Source organism: Myxine glutinosa, chromosome 9 (assembly GCF_964187855.1).
Source record: "Myxine glutinosa chromosome 9, kmMyxGlut1.1, whole genome shotgun sequence".
NCBI lineage: Eukaryota > Metazoa > Chordata > Myxini > Myxiniformes > Myxinidae > Myxine > Myxine glutinosa.
Window position 1 is genome coordinate 149676581 of NC_136269.1, and position 24346 is coordinate 149700926.

The 24346-nt window shown below is 43.5% G+C and overlaps 1 protein-coding gene across 2 annotated transcripts in view; it reads right to left on the reverse strand.

Annotated features, from left to right (window-relative positions):
- Nucleotides 1-24346, reverse strand: part of LOC137434811 (ribosomal oxygenase 1) — a 152396-nt gene that overhangs the window by 79505 nt on the left and 48545 nt on the right. For both annotated transcript variants that reach the window (XR_013624632.1, XM_068127933.2), the window contains exons 5-7: nt 20374-20487; nt 12378-12484; nt 8129-8233 (exon numbers count right to left, since the gene is read on the reverse strand). Coding sequence is in view for 1 of the 2 variants with exons in the window: in XM_068127933.2 (XP_067984034.2) it covers nt 8129-8233; nt 12378-12484; nt 20374-20487 (326 nt within the window). In the remaining variant the exon portion in view is untranslated. The remainder of the gene's footprint in view (nt 1-8128; nt 8234-12377; nt 12485-20373; nt 20488-24346) is intronic.

The following is a 24346-nucleotide window of genomic DNA, read 5'->3' on the forward strand; positions in this document are numbered from 1 at the left end:
GATATCGCTGCACTTGTTGAATGCTTAAATATTTTTTGCCTCACTTCTTCTTTGAAATGTAACTGGGACAAGAGTAAGGCCTTATGGATTCCCTGTCTCAAGAACAATCCACCTGGAACAGTGCTGGTACCACCTGGGCATCTACCAACAAAGTTAAAATGGGTGGAAGACAGAGTCAAATACCTTGGGTTTTTCGTGGGATCTCCACATTACGTCCTCAAAAATTGGGATGGGATTGTTGAACATGTTAAAAAAAAGATTGGGACTGTGGAAACGAGCTCTGCCCCACCTCTCCTACAAAGGCAGGGTTCTAGTGGTTAATAATTTGGTGGCTTCTTTCCTGTAGCATAGGTTCAACTGCCTTCAGCTGCCAGAGGCACAACTAAAGGCTACTGGTAGATTTTTTTTGGAGTGGTCACCATTGGTTACTACCAAATGTTATATGTCTCCCCTTGTCTGAAGGTGGCCAAGGATTTAGACATAAAAAGGCATGTCATGGCTTTTCGGCTGTGCACCATACAGCAGTTGATGTACAAAGAACGACTGCCAAGCCGACTTCTGGCCTATCACATGTTGCGAAAAGCAAGCGGGCTCAGATACAGCGTTGAGCTTTTTTTCATCCAACTCCAACATGTTGACACATCTCATCTACCATCGTTCTATTAGAGCCTTGTGAACGCCTGGCACAAAGCCTTTGGATTAGTCGCCAGCAGGAAACCTACAGTCACGTGAAAAAGTAAGTACACCCCATGTAAAGTTTTGACTTTTTCAACATATTTCAACATACAGCTATTTGATCTTCATTTAAACAGTATCTATAGATAAAGGTGATCTAATTGAACAAAAAACAATGAAAAATTAATAATAATAATTTATTCAACAAAAAATTAACAGAGACGCCATTTCATTCTGTGGAAAAAGTAAGTACACCCTTGGCTCTAATAGGTGGTATTGCCCCCTTTGGCAGAAACAACCTCAAGTAGGCGTTTCTTATAACTGTCTACCAGTCTCTGACATCGACTGGGAGAAATTTTTGCCCACTCCTCCATGCAGAATTCTTTCAGCTGTGCGATGTTTGAGGGGTTTCTTGCATGCACAGCTCGTTTCAAATCCCCCCCACAACATCTCGATGGGATTTAGATCCGGGCTTTGACTTGACCATTCCAGAACCCTCCATTTCTTTCTTTTCAGCCATTCCTTGGTGGATTTACTGGTATGTTTAGGGTCATTGTGATGTTGCAAGGTCCACCTTCGGTTGAGCTTCAACTTTCCGACAGATGGCCTCACATTATCCTCAAGCACCCTCTGGTACAATGAAGAATTCATAGTGGATTCTATGATGGTGAGCTGCCCCGGCCCTGATGCAGCAAAGCTTATTTATTTTAACAGAGATGCCATTTTATTATTATTTATTATTATTTTTTATTCTTTAATTTATTATTATTTACAATGATTCGGGATGAAGGAAAGGGGACACAGAGCAGAAGCTTAATCAACCTTACCTTAATCCCAGACACAGGGCCCACTCACGCACACGGGGAGAAGAGAAGAAGTTCGCGCATCAAGCGCGCTTTGCCGTCGGCCGCTCCGGGGCAGCTCGCCCGGCGTGGCTCTCTGATGTTCACGGCACGTATACAGGCAAAGGCAGGCAGGAGGAGATCGCGCGTCTGTGGCCCGGCACGGATCGTCCTCTCGACCGCGCGATTAATACAGCGCAGAGCGCAGGGCACGGGGCTCGGGGAAAGTTCGTGTACAATCTCGATCACCGCAATTCAATGCACTCCTTCTGCGGCGCGTTCTCGTGCATGCTCAAGCTCAACTTAACTCACTCTCACAGGGAATTTGAACTCGTCTCGCAGGGAACTAACTCAGCACTTGAACTCACGATACTCTCCGGCTCTGACTCACGTGCACACGACTCTGCCTGAGAACTGAGAACTCGACCTCTCATCTCATCTCTCGTCTCATCTGAGGTGGGGAGGCTCGGAGCAGGGTTTTATGGCTCCGCCCTGACCCTACTTGAATGTTCCAAAACCCCACCTCTCATCGTCGTAGTTAGCCACTCCCCTCGAGCCCTGATTGGCGGCTCGTGCTTACTGACCACTCCCTCGTGCAGCGCCTCCCTTCGGCCTCACTAGACTTGTTCAGGCCTGCCACGTGGCATGCTATCGCCAAAAGAACCGCCCTGCTCACGGGCCTGCTCAACACAAAACTAAACACAGGAAAGGACTACGCTTACATTCACGAAGAAATAACTGAACTATCGCGAGGCTTCATGTTGTGGTGCGTCTACCTACGAGGGGGAATTATCCTTTATTCCAAAACCACAACAATATTGTTGAAATGAAGATCAAATAGCTGTATGTTGAAATATGTTGAAAAAGTCAAAACTTTACATGGGGTGTACTTACTTTTTCACATGACTGTATGCTACAAACATGTTTGTGGAAGAACCCCTTTTTTACAACCCGCCTTTTCCTTCAATTCCAAGAAGAAGAGACTTTTATCAACACTTTATGACAGCAGGTAATAATCAAAGAGTTGCAGCTCCACCATGATTCTGGTTGGGGGTGGAAAGCGGTGCAGGAGATAGCTGATATGACTGGAATATGGTCAAATAGAATAATTGGAAGAGTCCTAAAATAAATAGTACAAAAAAAGCTTTCAACTTGGACCAAGATGAACCTAGGAAGTTTTGGTGACATCCAATGACTGGCGATTTCCTGGTTTATTTGTACAGCGTAGTCACAGAGACTTGCCCCCAATTAGTGAAGGACAAAACATTTTCCAGAAATGTCGTAGTAAAGATCTGTATCGATGATGTACTACTGTTCTGCTTGGGAATACGCCGTTAAATGGAGTGGCCAGGTGGAAAGGGCTTATGCCGGAAGGACTCCCATCTGAGCCTGCATGTACAGTAAGCTGGTAAGCAAAAGGACAGGTGATCTCCAGTGGCGATTGATACACTGGATCATCCCGTTCTAATTAGTGAATCATTTAGCACCCACATCGATGTGTTGCCCGATCTATGTTTGCACAGAGGATGTACTCCATGCTTACGTTGATTGTGCAAGGCTTGTGCCTTTATTTCAATGGCTTAACTGCATGTCTGGAAAAATGAATATAACACTCTCTCTCCGATCATTTATTTTTGGTTTCAACGATATGAAAGAACATGCACATATGTTGTTTTTGTTTTTAGTGGCCACGGCGAAAATGGCAATTTATTTATCGAGGAAAGAAAAACTGAAGGGAAAGCCGATTGGGCAATGCAATGTCATGTTCTTTTTGAATACATTGATATCTGCAAGACTCAAACTTTAATTTTGTTTTTCTGAAAGAAAGAAAAGTATTGATAAGTTGATGAACATTTGGTGTTTTGATGGGAACTGCATGGTGCATGAGAATGAATTAATGATATATATGTAGGTTAGTTTCGAATGAATTGGTGTGGGGTCAGTTTTTTGTTTTTATTTTTATTTCATTGTACAGTTTTAAATTCCTTTCCTTTCCTGTTATCTTCTTTTTTTCTTTTCTGTGCTTTCGATTATTGTGGTTGTATTGAATGGTATTGTTTGGTGTTTTGAATATTTTTTGGCCCCGTATCGGCCCCGTATCGATTTTCTTTTTCGATTTTCGATTTTTTCGATATTCGATTTCGAAAATCGATACGGAAAATACGGATTTTTTTTAAATTTTTTTTAATTTTATTGAATGGTATTGTTATGAATTTTGGGGTAGGGGAATATATAGATTTAGGTAGATCTGCATAGGTAGGTGCTCCGATGATCGTGGGTAGCAAGAACCACTTCGATGTACAGTAAGTCAGGGACCTGTCTAGTAGTCAGGTTCACTATGTTAATAAATTATATTTCGTTCAAAATCATGGTAGATTAGCAAACCTATACATTTTTGGAAAGGTTATAGCATAAGGAAACTAAAAATCAATGTTTACATTTGGAGAGATACCTGTATGGCGGCCATTTTGGATTTTCAAAATGGCCACTGTAAAATACATATTTTGTTCTATTTCTGCCTCTAATTACCCTAAAAACTTTTAAAAATATACTAAACCTATATTTTCAGGGACAAGGAATCCAATGAAAGTATCAAATTAGTGCTATGGGGAATGGTAAGACACGAATCAAAGGTTTTGAATTGCAAAATACTGTCTTTATATTCACGATAAGTTGCATAATCAAATACATGTTATCATTTTGTACAGGCAGTTAATAACATCAAAATGTGTCACAATAATTCATATCACCAAACATACACAGGCAGTCAGCAAAATCATATATACACATGCAGTCAGTATAACTTCACATCTACACAGGCAGTCAATGACAAAATATACACAGGCAGTCAATGGCATCAAACATACACGATTACAGAATATGCCATTTAGAGTTCGTCATCACTGTCCTGTGTGTCGTATCCGACAATATAGTCCGCATCGTTTTCACAGTCTGTTCCACACAAGCAAAGGTCGGTCAAATTGATTGGCAAATCGAATTGGTCGAATGGTCGATCGAATCGAATTCGATGAATCGAATCGAATCGAATCGATCGAATGGTCGATCGAAGCGATTGGTCGAATGGTCGAATTGGTCGAATGGAATTGGTCGGAATTGGCAAATGTAAACATTGATTTTCAGATTTTCCATGTAATAACGTTTCCAAAAATGTATAGATTTGCTAATCTACCATGATTTTGAACGAAAAAACATAAGGAACCTGACTATAGCCCAAATGTCGGATTAAGTGTATCTTCGTCCCCATTACGAGGAATGGGGCATGTAAAGTAGTTGTAGGGATTATGTTAATTCCCCGGTGTGTCAAACCTGTGATCATACCTGTGTCCCGTATGGCAACACACCATAGACATTAGTTAGGCCCATTAGTTGCACCACACAAACACTAATTAATCCCCCTCCACCACAACAACACAACAACAACAATGGAACTGACAGGAAGAACAGTCAGGAAGCGGCTGCGCATTGCGCACCATGGTGATGGAACATCGAGCAAGCCAGGATGAGGCCACGTCCACCTTGCGAAGGATTGGTCGAAGGGTTGATGGGGAGATCGAGGCAGGCCGAGGAAGAAGCAGGCCGCCGATTGGCAGAGTAAGGAAGAGCTCGTGATTGGTCAAGGGAGGGGAAGAAGCGACGCACTGATTGGCGGGGAGAGAGAGCTGGCGTCACGAGAAGATTGCTAAAACGACTCGTAAGCCGGCATTTTTGCCCTTCTTGTTCTGGTTCCTCTCATGGTTGGACGGCCTCTCGCTCTGGAGCCTGCCTGCGAGTGAGTGTGGACGATCGGCGTTCTGGTGCTTGGCGCAAGGGGTTGCGTGCCGGCCTCGTCTCCTCGTTCCCCTGTTCGTTTGGCATCGGGGATTGAAACAGCCGACGGGAGAGGTAGCGCGTGGACGAGAGTATGAGTGCTGCGGCGTGTGAGGACATCGAGGCCTGTTTCGCGCCAACGGCCGAGCAGTTCCCGCGAACACCAGCGCCGCGTCCGGACTGCGTGCTCGAGTTGGCGACGTTGACGAGGACACACACTGTGTGTGACCCTCGACATGTCTACCCTCGGGAGAGTCAGGAAACAATATCTCTCTGATCTCAAGATTGAACTCTCAAACCTGTCTCCCTCCTCCAAATCCTGGTGGCATCTGGTCAAATCTGTTTCTGGTGTTTGTTCCCCTTCCATTCCCTCGCTTGCCTCAAATGGCTACACAGCTGACACTGCACAACAAAAAGCTGAATGCCTCAACTCAGTGTTTGCTTCAAAAATGTGTCCCAAACCCATCTCTCTCTGTACCCACCTTACCCAGTCAAACCCAACTGCTCCTGGACTCTGTGTCCTTCTCTCCTGACAAGGTTGAGAAGTTTGTATCAAGCCTAGACTCTGATTCTGCAACTGGACCAGATGGCATCAGCCCATGGGTCCTAAAATCCTGCTCTGCCGCCCTATCTCACCCTCTCTCTGTTCTCTTCACCCTTTCTTTTGCTCAAGGTCTTCTGCCATCTGCTTGGAAATCAGCCAACATTACCGCTTTACACAAAAATGGTGCAAAAACAGATCCTAGCAACTACAGACCAATCAGCCTGCTCCCAATAATCAGCAAGTTCATGGAATCCACCATTGCTTCAGATATTAAATCCTTCCTCTTCTCCAATGGCTTGATCTCTGATCATCAAGTTGGATTCAGACGAGGTCACTCCACTCTGGACATCCTGCTTCTGCGGTCTCAACAAATGGATGGAGATCCTCAACACCAAACCGGAAATCAGAGCTTTCTCCCTTGACACATCTCCTGACTTCGATATGGTCAAGACATGGCCTACTTGTTAAGAATAATTGGTCTCATATCGAAGTGATTACAAATTTCACCGTGACCAACAGACATGATCAAGTTTTGTATTTATTTATGCGCAGTAGAAGCTTGTCTTTACTTAATGCAATGTAAAGAGGGCACTTCAGTAATTGAAGTGAAGTTCATCGGATTAGGAGGGAACGGTGATGGGAAAATCCAATAATGGGTGTTTTTTTCCTTATTTACCGACAGAGACAGACTTTCTCCTGCCTGGTAGACATCTGATCACAGTAGCAAGCTTGCAAGTTTTTGTACCGGGCTAACGTCTACAAAAATACCTCGTAAAAACTACCATGGAAGTAATTCACATAATCGTAGTCAATATGTGTTAGCATTGCACCCCATCCACATGAAATTGGTAAAGAAACGAATCAGCATTTTCGAATAGCACCTCAACTCTCTATAATCGTGGCATGTTTTTCAAATGATGAAAATATAGAAACCTCAAAATGGGTCGTTCGAAAAAAAAAAGAAAAAAAATCTCTGTGCGACATCGAAGGAGTTTCACCCATGTAAATGTAAAGTGTTTATGCTCTTCAGAAGTTTGTTTTTCCATACAAATTTTTGTGAATACAATTATTTTGAAAGTGGCAATTGATAGTGGCCACACGGGCCACCTAGGACAGAGTTGTTGGAAGTATTGGCTCATGGGACACTGCTTATTTCGAACCCTGGTTGCATCATCAATAAAGATGAGTGAGCCAGTTCCAGCGGCAGCCATGCGAGCCCAAGCCATGACACTACCTCAACCACGCTTCACAGATGAGGTAGTATGCTTTGTATCACATGCATTTCCTTTCTTTCTCAAGACCTTCACCTTTGCATCGCTTTGGTGAACGTTTATCTTGGTCTCATCTGTCCATAAAACTGTTCCAGAACTATACTGGCTCACCTCTTTAGTTCTTGACAAATTCTCATCTAGACTTTCGATTTTTGGTGCTGATGAGACATTTGCATCTTGCAGTGTAACCTCTGATAATTTTGTTGTCTGCTCTTCTGCGAACGTTAGATGATGATACCTTCACTCTGCACTCTGGAGATTGTTGGTGATGTTACTGACAGTGTTTTCAGGTTTTTCTTCACAGCTCTGATGATTTTTCTGTCATCAACTGAACTGCAGTCGTTTTCCTTGGCCGACCTGGCCGTTGTCTATTGCCAAATAAACTAGTGCTTTTGTCCTTTTTCAAGACATTCTAAATTATTGTTTGTGCTTTGCCAAACTTTTGTGCTGTGGTTCTAATTTAATTATTCTGTCCTTTTAGTTTCCAAATTGCTTGTTTTTCTTTCAGAGACAGTTCTCTTGTCTTCATGTTAGTTTATGTCTACTGACTAAAAACAGATTCCCAAGGCAAAGGCAAAGGCTAAAACCAAGACGAGACATTCACAGCTCTTTTACGTGTGAACAATCAATGCAACAAGAAACACCTGACAGTAATTTGTTCCAATACTTATGCTTCCCTAAAATGGGGGAACTGAACATAAAAAGTGCTTTTGTTCAACAATGGTAAAACATATATATATATATATATATAGAAATACCAACAACAAAGTCTGACCTTCTGTACTCTTGCCTCTTATTCATCTTTCGATCTCAAATCCAAATTTCTTGAATATATAACAATAATAACAAATTTGACCACCGTTTCAAATACTTATTGAGGGCATTGTATGTCTATACCTTGATTTTTGCCAGACAATATGCTTCCTGATAAATCCTCCCAATTAAAAGTAGTATCATTATTCACTTACTGGTCATAAAGCCGCCAACATTTCCTCCCTTCAATCTGCAACACGAAGGCTTCAATGTCATCATAGTGTGGCGCAAAGCCCTGAGTACCTGCAGGTGTCACGTACCTGAGCAAGATAAAGCACACATTCACTGGCACTGCAGCATTCGTTTCCCCTTAATATCGAAATAACACTGCTCCCATGAAACATACATACTCTCTGGCCTATTTGTTTACAGTGCAGATGCTGTTGACCAGACAGCAACCACAATAAAATAGCAAGCAGTGCAACCTCATGTCAAGGAACCTTCAAGACAACCAGATCACTTGCTACAAGCAGTTTCGGAAATAATTTGTAACCTGCTCAGGGTATGAATGAAAGCTGGCCACTTTTTGTGAAGGACTCTGTGGGGATCTAACGACCACCAACTAATGTTAGCAGGTGGGACAGCCGGTTTAAACGTCCACCTGAGGGACAGCTTACACATTGATGTATCATCTTGCTTACAAAATATCAGGGTAACCATTTATAATTTTGTCCCAGCTTAGACAGTTCATAGGCAAGTGTGCATACATCTAGGGTATCCTGCATGCCAGGTACTAATATGACAGCCAAGCATCAGCAAAAGAGCACCACGCCGAAAAACAGTCATAGAGCTTCAAAACAACAACACTCAAAAGCAATTGTGCATTCCACATTCCCCCAGATTATGTGCTCTATTTGTATCAAAATCAAACAGATTGCACATTATTGCCATAAAATCCCACAAACTGAAAAAATAAATCATCAAAAAACAAAATCGACATTAAAAATAAACCATGATCTTTTCTACACTCGTTAAATCATCCCCATCCCTCTCAAAACTTTGGTTACGTATCCATAATGTTCATCCCTTGCTTTCTCCCCTACCACTCATCGTTACCTACATCCCCTGATCTACATGATCTGATCATGTGCTTGTTAAAGTGGATATCTCTCTGGCCATTCTCAGAAAGCATCCTCAGCGTCGACGAGTCTGGCATTTCACTCAGGCCAACGGGCATGGTCGTCAAGCAGCCATAAATCATCTGGACTGGTCTCCCATCTCCACTGCCTCTGACATAAACTCATCCTGGGAATTCTTCAAAAGAAAATTGCTCTCTCTCTCATGCACAGATTTATCCCATCCCGTCTTCAGTTGTCATGGCCTTCCTCCCGTCCATGGTACACGGAATCTTGTAGTGAGGCAGTTGCCCTGAAACAACTTGCCTGCGCCTCCTGGAAGGCAAAGCCAATGGAAGGCAATCTCATTTCCTTTCACAAAGCCCGGAACAAGTGTGGGTCTACCCTCAGGAGAGCCAGGAAACAATATCTCTCTACTCTCAAGACTGAACTCTCAAACCTGTCTCACTCTTCGAAATCCTGGTGGCGTCTGGTCAAATCTGTTTCTGGTGTTTGTTCCCCCTCCATCCCCTCCCTTACCTCAAACGGCTACACAGCTACCTCCGAACGTGAAAAAGCTGATTGCCTCAACTCTGTGTTTGCCTCAAAATCTTGTGTCCCAAACCCATCCCTCTCTGTGCTCACCGTACCCAGTCGTACCCAGCTACTCCTGGATTCTGTGTCCTTCTCTCCTGACAAGGTGGAGAAGTTTCTGTCAATCCTCAACTCTGATTCTGCAACTGGACCAGAGGGCATCAGCCCACGGGTGTGAAAAAACCTGCTCTGCCACTCTTTCACACCCTGTCTGTTCTCTTCACCCTCTGTTTTGCTCAAGGTCATCTGCCATCAGCTTGGAAATCAGCCAACATTCCCGCTTTACACAAAAACATGTGCAAAAACAAATCCTTGCAACTACAGACCAATCAGCCTTCTCCCAATTATCAGGAAAGTCATGGAATCCATCATTGCTTTGGATATCAAATCCTTCCTCTTCTCCAATGGTTTGATCTCTGATCATCAATTTGGTTTCAGACCAGGTCAATCTACTCTGGACATGCTGCTTCTGCTGTCTCAACAATGGATGGAGGTCCTCAATGCCAAACAGGAAATCAGAGCTCTCTCCCTTGACATATCAAGTGTCTTCAATATGGTTTGGCACCCAGCTCTGCTCACCAAACTCTCATCCTCTGGTATCCATGGAAATCTCCACGCATGGCTTGTGGACTTCCTCTCTGGTCGTCATCAACGTGTGGCCCATAATGGATTTCTCTCATCTCCCCTTCCTGTTCAGGCTGGAGTTCTGCAAGGCAGTGTTCTGGGCCCTGTGCTTTTTCTGGTCTTCATCAATGATCTCTCCGACTCTCTGGAAAACCTCTATATTGCTATGCTGATGACTCCACTCTCTGCCGCTCCATACCTCAAGCCTCAGATCGAGAGTCTGCGGCCTCCTAACTCTCTGCAGACCTGGACAAAATCAGACTGGTCAAACAAGTGGAACATGTCTTTCATCCTGACAAATCTCACACTCTCACTATGTCTCTCTGAAAAGACCATCTGGACACCCTCCCATCTACTTTCTCAACAACCCTCTCCAAGAAGTTCTGTCACTCAAGCTCTTGGGTCTCACTATCTGCCATGATCTTTCCTGGGAAAACCAAATTTCCAAGCTGGCCTCCAAAGCCAGTCGCCGACTGGGCATCCTCCGTCATGCAAAGTCCTTCCTTGGCACACCTGAGCTCCTCACCACATACAAGGCTTTGATCCGCAGCTCAATGTGATACTGCTCTCCCCTCTGGGCTGGTGCTCCTGCCTTACACCTAGCTCGGCTTCACGCTGTTGAAACCAAAGCTTTCAGAATCATTGGAATCTCCCGCGATGAAGCCAACTCCGAGGGCCTTTCACTCACTCACCACAGGCAGGTTGGTGGTCTTTCTGTCTTCTACCAACTCCGCTCCGGCCTTGCTCCCCCAGCTCTCTCTGTGCTCTGTCCCCCAAATATGCCTACAGGTTGCAAAAGATCTGCAAGCAACCCTCTTCTGGTGAAACTGCCAAAATCAAGACTCTCTGCTCACCTTCACTCTTTCAATCCTCTTTTCTCCTGCCTCTGGAACAAACTCCCTCACTCTCTTCAATCCCACTCCTCCCTCCAAGTCTTTAAAACAGCTGTTCAGCACCATCTCTTATCTTCCCCCTTCCAAAACTTTGATCTTTTCTACCCTGGTTAATTCACCCCAGATCCACTTTTTTGAAATACTGACTTCTTTCCTGGAAGTTCTAGCAGTGTCTATGTGTTTTATACCTATTCTACCCCTTCCCCCCTTCCCACCCCTCCTCCCTCCAAGCCCTCTCCCTACCACAGATCTCCCGATGTCCCTACTCTCAAATGTTGTACTTGTGTGCTTCCCCCTCTCTCCCCAATCTTTTCTCCTGCTCCCTTTATTGTGTGTTTTGTGTCCGTTTGTTTTTTGTGTGATTAATGTTAGCTCTTATACGAGCCTCGATCTTGTATACAAAAAAAATATTAAAAAATAAAAAATAAAAATCCCCTGGTTGTTCCTCACTGTCGACTTTCTCCCTCTGCCCTGCTTATGACGCTTCCCCTTTTATCTCCTGTTGTTCCCTTTGCTCTGTTGTGTCTTGATCTGTTCTGTGTCCGAGCTCTTCCACGAGCCAATAACTTGTATATAAATAAAGAAAACTAGAACGATACTCTTTGATGTCACTACATCGACTGATCTGCCTCCACCAACATTATTACATCATGATCCATTCTTGTACCAAGTTTCATTTAAATCCATTCGGCTCTTTTCATGTATCACATTTTTACCTGACATGACCTCACCACCAACCTGACCAAAATCACTTCACTCTTCAACTTTGATGCCTAAATATAATCAGTTCGTCTTTGCATCAAAATATATACTTATACCAAGTATGGTCAAAATCTCATCACTGGTTCACAAGTTGGCGTGGCAACATAATTTCTACTTAACATGACCTCTGACATTTGACCTCTTGACCCCAAAATCGAATCAGTTGTCTTCACATCATGATACATACCTGCAGCAAGGTTGAATTACATCCATTCAGCCGTTCTCAAGTTATCGCTGTAACAAAAATCTATCACGGATGGACAGACTGCCCGCCGGATGGACAATCCGAAAACATAATGCATCCTTCAGCGACTGTCGGTGGAGGCATAAAAATGCACATCGCAGAACTTTCAAAGCATATAATCTATCACAAGAGTAGAAATCTATCATGAGAGCAGAAGGGGCAGTTATTATTGTCTTGATGCAGACGTGGCACGATTGTTTAAAACAACAGGTATGACGTTTGATGCTCTCACACATTGGCTCCCGCCATGCTGCCAAAATGTTCTTGAAGGAGAGACAAAAGCTTCCATAAAGTCGCAGAATAGCTCTGGGGGTTCAGCATGCGCAAGGAGCAGCCATTCTGTAAACACAACACAAGGAGCACAGGAAAAGTGCAGTACAAAGAGAATAAGTTTGACAGGACGACTCAAAAAGCACAACAAAGTCGAACTCACAGGCCACAAATAAATTAACGTATTGTCGCGTGATTCCCCAGGTGAACACCACAGGGATCACGAATAGCCAAAGCAAGCTTTAACTCCGAGGCGTTGATCAAATGCGGATTTTATAAATGTGGGGGAAGAAAGGGGAGGGGAAGATGATACTTACCTGTGGTCCGCCAGCAGTTCCCGAACCTGCAAAAAAAAACTCGAACCGAGGCGGATTTAAAATGTACAAGGAAAATAACAAAGGGGTTTATTAACACGGATGCCGATAACAAGAAACGCGACGTTAAACTAAATTCCTAACGGAGCGCTCCCGCAACGGACCCAGACACAGATACAGGGAAAGATAATGAAAATAAATGGGTGTGTGTGTGTGTTCTTTAGCTCTGATTGTAGTGAAATTGTATCCAAGTTACGACCCAGGTGCCATTACAACTACTGACCACGACATGGCCACTGTAAGATCTTGGTCCCTGAAGTGCGCAGAGCAGTCCTGAGACATTTATCGTGCGTTATTGACACGCATGCCTAGAATGGCAAGGGGAAATACATTGCATATTGCTTGCTTGCTTGGAAGTCATACTCACTCTTGCGCATATGATTGTAGTGTACTGATACCATGATTGCCAATTTCCTTTCAGATACTGCTAGAGAATGATTCTGATTAAACTCACCTTGGAGACTGTTGTACACTCTGATTATTTACAACACTGATCACTGGTGAGGTCTCGTCAGGGTCCTCTCTAGGCCTCGATGAAGGCCTCCTGTGCGAGGCGAACGGGCCGCGTGCAGGTCGCTCCTCCAGCCATGCCTGGCTTCGTCCACCCGTCCGCTGCACAGAGAACCGCAGTTCCCGGGCTGCAGCTCTCCGTTGCCTCTGCACGTCTCCGAATACGGTCGGTCCGATCGCTTCCTGGAGCCCGTCGTCCAAACACGATAGTTAGCTGGTTCAAGGCGAGAATGACAAATACCGACTGCCGCGATCCAAACCAGTGGGTGAGAGCAGAGCAAAGCGAAGAGCAGCGAATAAGAGGAGAGAGAGCGGATCGAAGACCAGAGAGGGCGAAGCAAAGAAGACGACTTTCAATGACCCCCAGCGCATCCCTTTTTATCACCCACTCTCTATCGTTATTGGTCGTGCTTCGCGAATCAACGAGTTGCTTCTTGCTCCGGCCTTCCCTTCACCAATCAGCGAGTCCTTCTTACCCCGGCCTTCCTGTTGGTCAACTCCCGCCCAATCACTGCCCTTCTGGGCATGGTTCTCCGCCTGCCCGAGCGATGTGTGCCTGCCAGGCGGGATTGTTAGCCCCAGTGCTTGATGCCTGGCTTCCGGTTGGTTTTTATTATTAAGTGTGGTTTAATGGGCACTTTCTCACTAGTGTCTATGGTGTGGTGCCAAAAGGGACATAGGAAATAAATTACTGAGGTTTTACGAACAAGGTCACTTATTCCATAATCCCGACAATTAGCTATCATGAGGGTAATCCTCGTATGACCACGAAGATACACTTAACCCGACATTCGGCTAAACAAATTACATAGTGATAGTTCTTACCCGACATCCGGAGCATGTTACCGACACAAATCTACCTGACTCTACATATCACTACCCCACCGTCATAACAGTATTTTTTGGCGTACACATTGATACTCTCCCCCCCCGAAGTCCACGCCTCAACGTATACTTACAATCGACTTATCTACTTATCGGTTGGTCTTTTTTTAAAAGCGGGAAGTAACAGTATTTAAAAAGTAATAAATATAATTAAGTAATAAATAAGTAATATAAATATAATAAATAAATAATAATTGTGAATAATAATAATAAATAAGGAATAAATAAGCTCACTATTGTGCCGAATTTTCAGCTTCCTAGCTCAAAGGTTGGCTGAGATATCGCCCGGACAAACAAGAAAACAAAAAACCGGAGTGAAAACTGAGTACTCCCTTTCAGCGCGCGTCATCGCCGGGCGCACTTCGGTGCCCAGTGATGACATCATGTAGCGCCTGGAGATGGAACAGGAAAGGAGGCGTGTACAACAAGCCTGGCTACACTGCTGTGAGACTTTCGGTCTGGTTTCTCCAAGATGACCACTTGACTTATCAAAATTGTGACCAGGCAGGTTCAAACGCGTTCAAATAAGCAGAAAGTTTGCCATCATCTCAGGCACCTTTTGAGCTAGGAAGCTCATATTTGGACATGACAATGACCAAGTGATTTGGCTGCAAAGGCTATTGGTTCACGAGTTATTGGTTCACGAGTTATCAAACAGAGTGACCACTATATTCGTCATGGGAGTGTGTCTGTCTGTGTGTCTGTCTGTCCGCAGCATAACTACCCGATGACATCATCTGATCTTGATGAAACTTGGGTGGGAGGTTGATATCACGATCTAGTTGTGTCCTGCCCAGAGTGGGAGTATTGCGCCCATTGTGGGCGGAGCCACACACGAAAAAGACCTCTTTTCAGGGGGTAATCGAGTTCAAGCTACATCTTCTCCGAGGGAGTTGGTGGAATCTGACAGGGGTTTCGGTATTTGGTTAGGCCAATGTCAGGTGTCTAGCCCCACGGAGCTCGATTTTTCATTTTCGCCTGAAGGTCAAGGTCACAAGGTCACAAAATTTAGAAAAGTCGTTTTTTGATGGTTTTATTACATTGTTCGCTTCCTGATCGGGTGAAATGTCGTACATGATCTTATATTATCGCATACATCATGAAATTCAAGTTTTCCAACACATTTCAGAATCTTCGACCTTTGACCTTTGAAGGTCACAAAGGTCAAAGTTTCAAAGTTGTCGGAATTGAACCGAACTTTCGGTATTGTGTAGCTAACTAACCTCATAACTGATTATACATTATTTTCTATCTCATTTCAAGGTCAGTAACCTTCGTTTTGACCTTTCTGGGCCTGGCCTGTTTCAGTTATAGTCCGTGCTTCGTCATTGAATACCGCTCGCTCGTGAACCATCGTCGTCTCCCCACTTGATTTATTGATTAATAAATAAATTGATTAATTATTTAATTATTCGATTAATGACAATTGATTAATTTTTTAAAAGATAGATTCAGATGAAACGGTGGTGGTTTAGGTATTATATTAGCCAATTGATTAATAATAATTTAAATACTTTATGATTATTATTTATTTATTTTCATTATTAATCATTTATTTATTTTCCTAACGGAGCGCTTTCTCATCTGGGCAATATCTCAGGCACCGTTTGAGCTGGGAAGCTGATATGTGGGCACAACAATGACCAAGTGATGTGGCTATAAAGAATATTTTTGATTTATTGATTAATCAATATTAATAGGTTAATTTTTTTTTGATTAGTTATTTATTTAATTTTCAATCATTTATTGTACACCTCTCCCTCCCAAAACCGTCTCTATGTGCTGCACGGTGGCATCGTAGGGCGCCAAAGGTGCCCCGGCAATGCCATGCGCTGGAGGATGTTATTTATTTGGCACGGGGGCGGTGTACTTTGAATGTATCTGTACTTGTTTGATACTTGAGTTGAAGAGGATAGTATGACCTGGGTGAAGATAACAGTTAGCAAATATTGTAAGTATTATATTATTTTGAAGTACTCCAAGTCTCTAAGCTGTCTGTCTCCATGGAAGTGAAGAGATTGCATTGAGACAGTTTTTTCTATTTATTTTGAGTCAACAATGAAGCAACCATACACCGCTTCAATCCAGTAACTTTGCAGTAACGACAAAGGGATTGCATTGTTACGATTATTTTTTACTATATCATTATCATTAACGTTATTATTATTAGGTTTACTCTCCATGAAATTGAGAATAAACCTATTATTACTGCTAGAGTTTTTCTTATTATTATTCTTCCACCCTATTTTGCACCTCTGAAAAATTGCATAATCAATGTTCTCAGCAACCCCTGGTCGGATTGACAGGAAATTTTCATCAAATGATCATCTCGGCTCCTAGAATTTTTTAATGCTAATTATGACGTCATAGGTCACGGGGTATGGGCGCCATCTTGTAAAACAAATTCAACTTTTCCCCTCTGTATCTCCGAAACGGCTCAATGGAAAGATTTGAGGAATGGCTCATTCTAAAGAACTCTTCAATGGGAACAAAAGGCATGTGTATCGAGTATATTAAAAATGCTAACGTTAAGAGGTTAGAATTCGTCAAACATAAAATTTTCTCCCCCAAAAATGAGATTTTTTTTCCCAGATGCTTACTTCAAAAAAAACTCAGATTGCAAAAAATTTCGAAGTCATACGTCACATGGTTCGGCCGCCATCTTGTTTTCGTGAAAAAACACAAAAACCCCTTTTTCTCCGCAACGGCTGAACGGATGGAGCACAAACTTGGCATGCATATTCGCATACCCATGACGAACAAAAAAGTCAGTGAGCACGACGTCATCCGACATGGTTTCAGAGTTATGACGATTTAAAGCTCAAACTAGAAATGGTATCACCTCCATAATTTGTGGAGATATCGAGTGGAAACTTTACACAAATGTTCCTCATGGGGGGATGTTTCAATGTTACTTGAGACGTTTTGATAAGTCACATGGTTTGGCCGCAATAAATAATGGAAGTGAATTTTAAAAAGCTTGTAATTCTTGAACCACTGCATGGATCGACTCGAATTTTTAATGCAATGTAGCTCGCATCAAGCGGAAGAAGTTTGCAAAATTTCAAGATGATTGGATGTACGGTCTGGAAACTAGAAGTTGTTATTGCATGAAGAAGAAGAACCACATCACTTTTTTTGACCAGGCCATGTAACATAACCACCTCACGAGCTAAGGGTAGCTCGAAATTAAATTGTCTTCGGATTTGGCAGTCGCTAGAGGGTGTTAACATTCGAATGCAACAAATCTGGGCAAATTCTGATGAATTTTCGTGAAACTACACGATATTGTCATTTACATTGGAAAATAACATTGTAAAACTCTCCGCCGCCTCGGCTTATTTCTCGCTCTGAAGTTCATCCTGTCTTCAATCTTAAGGAGAAAGAGAGGTATCTGCAAGCAATGGTGACCTTTATTTGATGGAAATCCAATGAAAAATGACGAAGTTATTCAAAATCTAACATTTTAAATGGATCGCATTTCCAAAGTGAATTCTTCCTCAGATCAAATATCCATGCGTGCAGGCAGACCTTGCGGCGTCAATTTTGCTCCGATTTCAAATCGGATTTCGATTGCCGTCTTGCCTCGGATGAGTTAACAAAATACCACAACAAATTTGGTGACAATCAAGAAAAATTTGACCAAGTTCGATCGACGGGATACTTCGTTCTTACGCTGACATACGGTACGGGCCACGGATGACGTCATGCCACGGCATGACGTTCTTCCACGGCTGGCAGATATCGTTAATTAAACAAAAATATTTTGAAAAATGGATGGGGTGGGGGGATGTGTGTGTGTGTTTGTGTGGAGGGGTGTGCATGTGGGGGGAGGGGTGTGGGGGTGTTTGTGTGTGTGTGTGTGTGTGTGTGTGTATGTGGGGGGGGGGGGGGTGGTAGGGGGAATGTGTGTGTGTGGGGGGATGTGTATGTGGCGGTGTGGGGGTGGGGGTGTGTGTGTGGGGGTGTGTGTGGGCGGATGTGTGTGTGGGGATGTGTCTTGGGGGGTGGGGGGGGGAAGGGGATGTGCGTTTGTGTGGATATGTGTGTGCGTGTGGGGGAAGGGGTGTGGGGGTGTTTGTGTGTGGGTGTGTGTGGATATATGAGTGTGTGTGTGTGTGTGTGTGTGTGTATGTGGATGTGCGTGTGTGTGGATGTGTGTGGGTGTGGGGGGGCGGGTGGATATGTGCATGTGCGTGGGGGGTGGGGGGGTGTGTGTGTGTGTACATGTGGAGGGGTGTGTGTGTGTACGTGTGGAGGGGTGTGCGTGTGGGGGGAGGGGTGTGGGGGTGCTTGTGTGTGTGTGTGTGTTAGGGGTGGGGGGGGGATGTGTGTGTGTATGTGTGTGTGTTTGTGTGTGTGTTGGGGTGGGGGGGTGGGGACATGTGTGCGTGTGTTTGTGTGTGTGTTAGGGGTGGGGGGGATTTGTTTGTGTGTGTGTGCGTGTGTGTGTGTGGGGGGGGGGGGGAGGGATCTGTGTGTGTCTGTGTGGAGGGGGGGTTGGTGTGTGTGTGTGGAGGGGTGTGCGTGTGGGTGGAGGGGTGTGTGTGTGTGTGTGTATGTGTGTGTGTGTGTGTGTGTCGGGGTTATATCCAAGGGGGTTGTGTCAAAGCATGTCCAATTAAAGTGGGGTTGTATCAAAAGTGGGGTTGCATCAAAAGTGGGGTTGTATCAAAAGTGGGGTTGTATCAAAAGTGGGGTTGTATCAAAAGTGGGGTTGTATCAAAAGTGGGGTTGTATCAAAAGTGGGGTTGTATCAAAAGTGGGGTTGCATCAAAAGTGGGGCTGTATCAAAAGTGGGGTTGTATCAAAGGTGGGGTTGTATCAAAAGTGGGGTTGTATCAACAGTGGGGTTGTATCAAAAGTGGGGTTGTATCAAAAATGGGTGCGAGTAAACCGGTCATCACTGCCAGCAGTTTTAAAGTGGCAGTTCTAGTTATTATTATTATTACGAAAACTATACTGCTGTATTAAGAAACCTGGGCTAATTTGTCCGAAGCTGCATGAAGGTGAGGCATGAACGATGAAGGCATGAAGCACGAGTCCTATTCGTACTGTGTACAAAGACCCATAACGCCTGTGCTTTCGATGTTTTATGGTCATTTTAACAATCAGTTTGTTTGTTTTTAACACTGAATGAAGAACGTAAAGGTAGAGCATGGTGATTGTGATACATGACGGTTTCAACGATATGTCTGACCTGAAAGGGAATAGGAATCAAAATGGCGGTGTGTGGAGTCAGCTGTCATACTGCCGTAATGATATCACATCACCCCTGTAATGTGACCAGATCCTCAGCTCTGATTGTTGTACGTTTGAGGGGACATACATACATATATACAGACAAACATGTGGTTTGCTCGTGGTGTGAAGGAATCCATTTGGGGAAGAGTTGAATAACCATCTCTCAACCAAAGAGGATGTTTGTGATTTAATCTGTCAATAACGTGGGACAAGGCTGTAACATCGCTCCCACCTTCATCTGCAATCGTCACGGGATGCCCAGATTGGTCAACCGACCAATTCACCCTACCAACAGTTGACGTCACGTGGCAATTTCAAGCTTCTTCTTCACTTCAACATCCGTCGTGACCAAGGCGAGTGGATTCTCGCCAAAATATTGACTCTAGCACTTGTAAGTCCAGATTTTAAAAATACAAGTGTTTACTGATTTAATTTGACAATGCATCAGAACAACCCACATCAATTTATGTGCAAAAACTATTTAGCACATTCCTAATTTATCCAAAAGGTCGTCCCACAAAGTAATTCAAATAATATGCGCAAAACAGCTCAATGTTCATCGAGGCAGCGATGCGCTGTGTCAGGGAGGAATAAACACCTTGATGGTTCTGAATACGTTTTGGTAACTGCCATAGTTAATCTTGCTTCTTACACTCCACTCTGACTTGTATGGTATAATTTTAAAAAACGCACGCGTGCGCACACGCGCACGCATACACGCACACACACACACAGCAAAATGTCAACAAATCAGATAGGATTAGATGAATGAATGATGAAGGAGCAAACTTCAAAATAGATTCTTGTTAACGAGAGCTCAGATGAGCATAACAAGACAAGCAGAAAGTTTGGCATTTTAATGAAAATGTAATTAAATTGAAACAGATCAAACTGATTAAAATCCCCTGAAAGAGCATAATTGGCTACGTGTGTACCACACATTACCTGGAAGTAGTCCCAAAGGACTGAAGGATAAGCCCGACCCGATCCATTATGCGTTTCTCTTTTGTCCTCGGAGAAAGAGGTAACATCGATGTTCACACCAAACTGAATATCCTCCTGGTATGGGCCCAAAGGTGTGAGAAGGCAAGATTTTGGCGACTTACAACAGCATTTTATTGGGGGCTTGATGAGGAAATTAAAAGAAGCAAACCAAGTGATCATGGGGGTGATCATTTCACAACTTAACAGCACATCTTATACCGCTGTAACAATCAACATAAAGCTCGATATGAAAATCCAGAACCCAGGAGCATCCAGAAAATCCAGAAGCATACAGAACACAGCAGTGAAACTCTTCAAGGTTGTGGCACCCAAAGATGAGCCACGTCACTAAAAGGGTTTGTTTGAGAATTTCCATTCAAACCAAACATTCAAACAAGAAATACGTGCCACGCTTGCCAAAACCAGACAAAGCCAGGTGACAATCAGACTGGATTCTTCCTTTGTTTGTTTTTTGGGGTTTTTTTGAAAACCGAACTCATCAATTGAAAATAGTTCCAGTGTGCCATGTAATTTATTTGTGCAAATCCAACCACTAAATGTTTGGACAAAAATGTCCTCTCCCCACGCCCAACCCCCACCCCCTACGCGAAACTCCAATTATTTTCCCGAGATGGCGATTGCCCAGGAAAAGGCCCAGAAGGAAGGTGCAGTAGACAGGTGAAATTTGGAAAAACATGATCAATGGAAGCATTTCATGTTCATGGCGGGCACTCATTGTTACGAGACGTACTTTGGCATGCTGAATCCGAATGAAGTGTTTGCCAGAAAAGCTTTTCAGTTTTTAACCTTTTAATGGCCGACTCAATAACGGCCGACTGTTAGCACATTCACTTAACTCATGCACTAGAGTTTTGACATTATCAATAAAATCGACCACAAAACTGTTTTGTCATGATAATTGGATATTATGTACAGCATTAGCCATACACACATGGCAAAATGTCTATTAGGACTAAAACAGAGCGGGTTTATCACTATTAGCCCATCAAGGAAAAGGACATTACATATTCCCAACATGGTGAACGACATCATTCCAGCAATTATAACAGGTGTTACGGCTCCTCAGGTAACTGACCAAGTTAATGTAGAATGCTTTAATTGATCCAGTGGTGAACATCAAACCCAACATACCCGTCTGCCCAACAAACCCAACAAACCAATCTGCTCTCAAGGCACAAGCAGACAACGTGGCATTCACAGAAATTTGGGAATCTCAAAACCCAAAGTGCAGCTGGACTACTTTCAATGAAAGAATTTGCACTACCAACCCAGGAAAAAAAATATACCGTAGGATACTTGCCAATTATCCAGGCCCCTGCACACAAACTTGACACTCGAAATACTGAAATGCAGTAAGTGTTACATGTGGTGCAAGCACTCAAGCACAAACATATTGCATTGACAGTAGATGAGGCACTTCATCCCAAGTTGATGTCACTCCAAGTGTCGTTGTCCGAGTACAATCAATAACTTGCTTATCTCTCATCTTGGTGGTTTGCTCACTGCAATAAACTTTCGCGGAATTCTGGGGCAGCATATACAGACTTGGCATTTAATATGGAATATTTTTTTTGTGGGGGTGAACTTACTTTTCAAGATGTCTTAGAACCAAAAGTTCATTGGAATTATGTTGAAATTATTCTAGATTTTGTTAATGTGACCTTTAAAAGAAACAAAAACCACATTTGACATTTCGAAACAAATAAATCGATCATTGAAAGTGATGTAAACTGAAAGTGATGTATTTCAATGGAATACTGTTCCCCCCTATGGGCCGGTGCTCCTGCCTCACACCTAGCTCGGCTTCACGCTGTTGAAACCAAAGCTTTCAGAATTATTGGAATCTCCGGCGATGAAGCTATCTCTGAGGGCCTTTCACTCACTCACCGCAGGCAGGTAGGTGGTCTTTCTGTCTTCTACCGACTCCTCTCCGGCCTTGCACCCCCAGCTCTCTCTGTGCTCTGTCCCCCAAATATTCCTACAGGTCGCACAAGATCTGCCAGCAACCCTCTGATGGTTAAACTGCCGAAATCTCGGCTCTCTGCTCACCTTCACTCTTTCATTCCTCTTTTCTCCCGCCTCTGGAACAAACTCCCTCACTCCCTTCAATCCCACTCCTCCCTCCAGGTCTTCAAAACAGCTGTTCACCACCATCTCTTATCTTCCCCCATCCAAAACCTTGATCTTTTCTACCCCCGCTAATTCACCCCAGATCCACCTTGTTTGAAATTCCAACTTCTTTCCTGGAAGTCCTGGCAGTGTCCATATGTTTTATACCTCTCCCACCGCCCCCTTCCCATGCCCCCCCCCCCCCCTCCAAAGCCCTCGCCCTCTCTCAGATCTCTCGATGTCTCCATGTCTCTCGGTCCCTGCTCTCAAATGTGTTTTTTTTGTTTTTATCTTGCCAAAACGAAGTTTTTGCAAGATGTATTAGTCAGCTTGTATGTTTGTTTGTTTGTTTTTTTTTTGTTTTTTTTTTTGTTTGTGGTTAATCATTTTTTTTTCACGTTTAGATCACTCTGTAGACCACAGTTATTATTGGAAACTCCTGTAACTTCGCATATCAGAGTCCTATAGAGATACCCTTCAGCACACAAAATTTTGAAGGTCAAGGTCAAAGGTCAAGGTCACTTTGCGGTCAATCATGGAGGTCAACGAAACCCTTATTTTTTGAGTAACTTTGATCTTATGATCTCCAAACTTGGTGGGTATATAGGGTGTGGTATGGCGCTCAGCTGATTAGTTTTTGGTGTCGATCGGCCTTGACCTTCAAGGTCATTTTGAAGGTCATTCAATTTTGACCAAAAGGTAAAATTTTCAAGTTTCAGTTACCATATCGAGTAGTACCTCAAATTGAAGCCCTTGTTGAGTGCTTTCCAAACATATAACTAGTTTGACAATGTGACGTCATTTGACGGCGTTATGACGAAAAAACTGCACTTTTCATGTATATTGTATTGCTTTAGTTCGCATTGTTTAGATCACTCTGTAGACCACAGTTATTATTGGAAACTCCTGTAACTTCGCATATCAGAGTCCTATAGAGATACCCTTCAGCACACAAAATTTTGAAGGTCAAGGTCAAAGGTCAAGGTCACTTTGCGGTCAATCATGGAGGTCAACGAAACCCTTATTTTTTGAGTAACTTTGATCGGATCGTCTCCAAACTTCATGGGAATCTAGTATATGGTCCGGCGCTCAGCTGATTAGTTTTTGGTGGCGATCGGCCTTGACCTTCATGGTTAGCGCTGGAGGTCGAAAATTATTGACCCCAAGGTCAAATTTTGAAATCGTAGGTACCATATCGAGTAATACCTCATATGAATGCCCTTGATGAGTGCTTCCCAGATCTGTAAACAGTTTGACGCTATGACGTCATTTGATGACGTCATGACGAAAAAACGGAATTTTCATGAAAAAATTATTTCCTCAGTTCTCATCAAAATCTTTCAATATTTCATGTGCGTTGGTCATGAAGACATACTATTCACCATACGAAATTATTAAGGTCAAGGTCAAATGGCAAGATACGGTTCACCCTGTGGGTGACATATGTTCATTTTTTGTTTTTTTTGTGTATACAAGATCGAGGCTCGTGAAAGAGCTAACATTAATCACACAAAAAGACAAACCGACACACAAAACACAAAAAACAAGGGGAGCGGCAGACAAGATGGGGAGAGAGGGGGAAGGACACAAAAGAGAGGGGGAAGAGGGGGAAGGACACAAACATAGGCTCTCTGCTCACCTTCACTCTTTCATTCCCCTTTTCTCCCGCCTCTGGAACAAACTCCCCCACTCCCTTCAATCCCACTCTTCCCTCCAGGTCTTTAAAACAGCTGTTCACCACCATCTCTTATCTTCCCCCATCGAAAACCTTGATCTTTTCTACCCCCGGTAATTCACCCCAGAG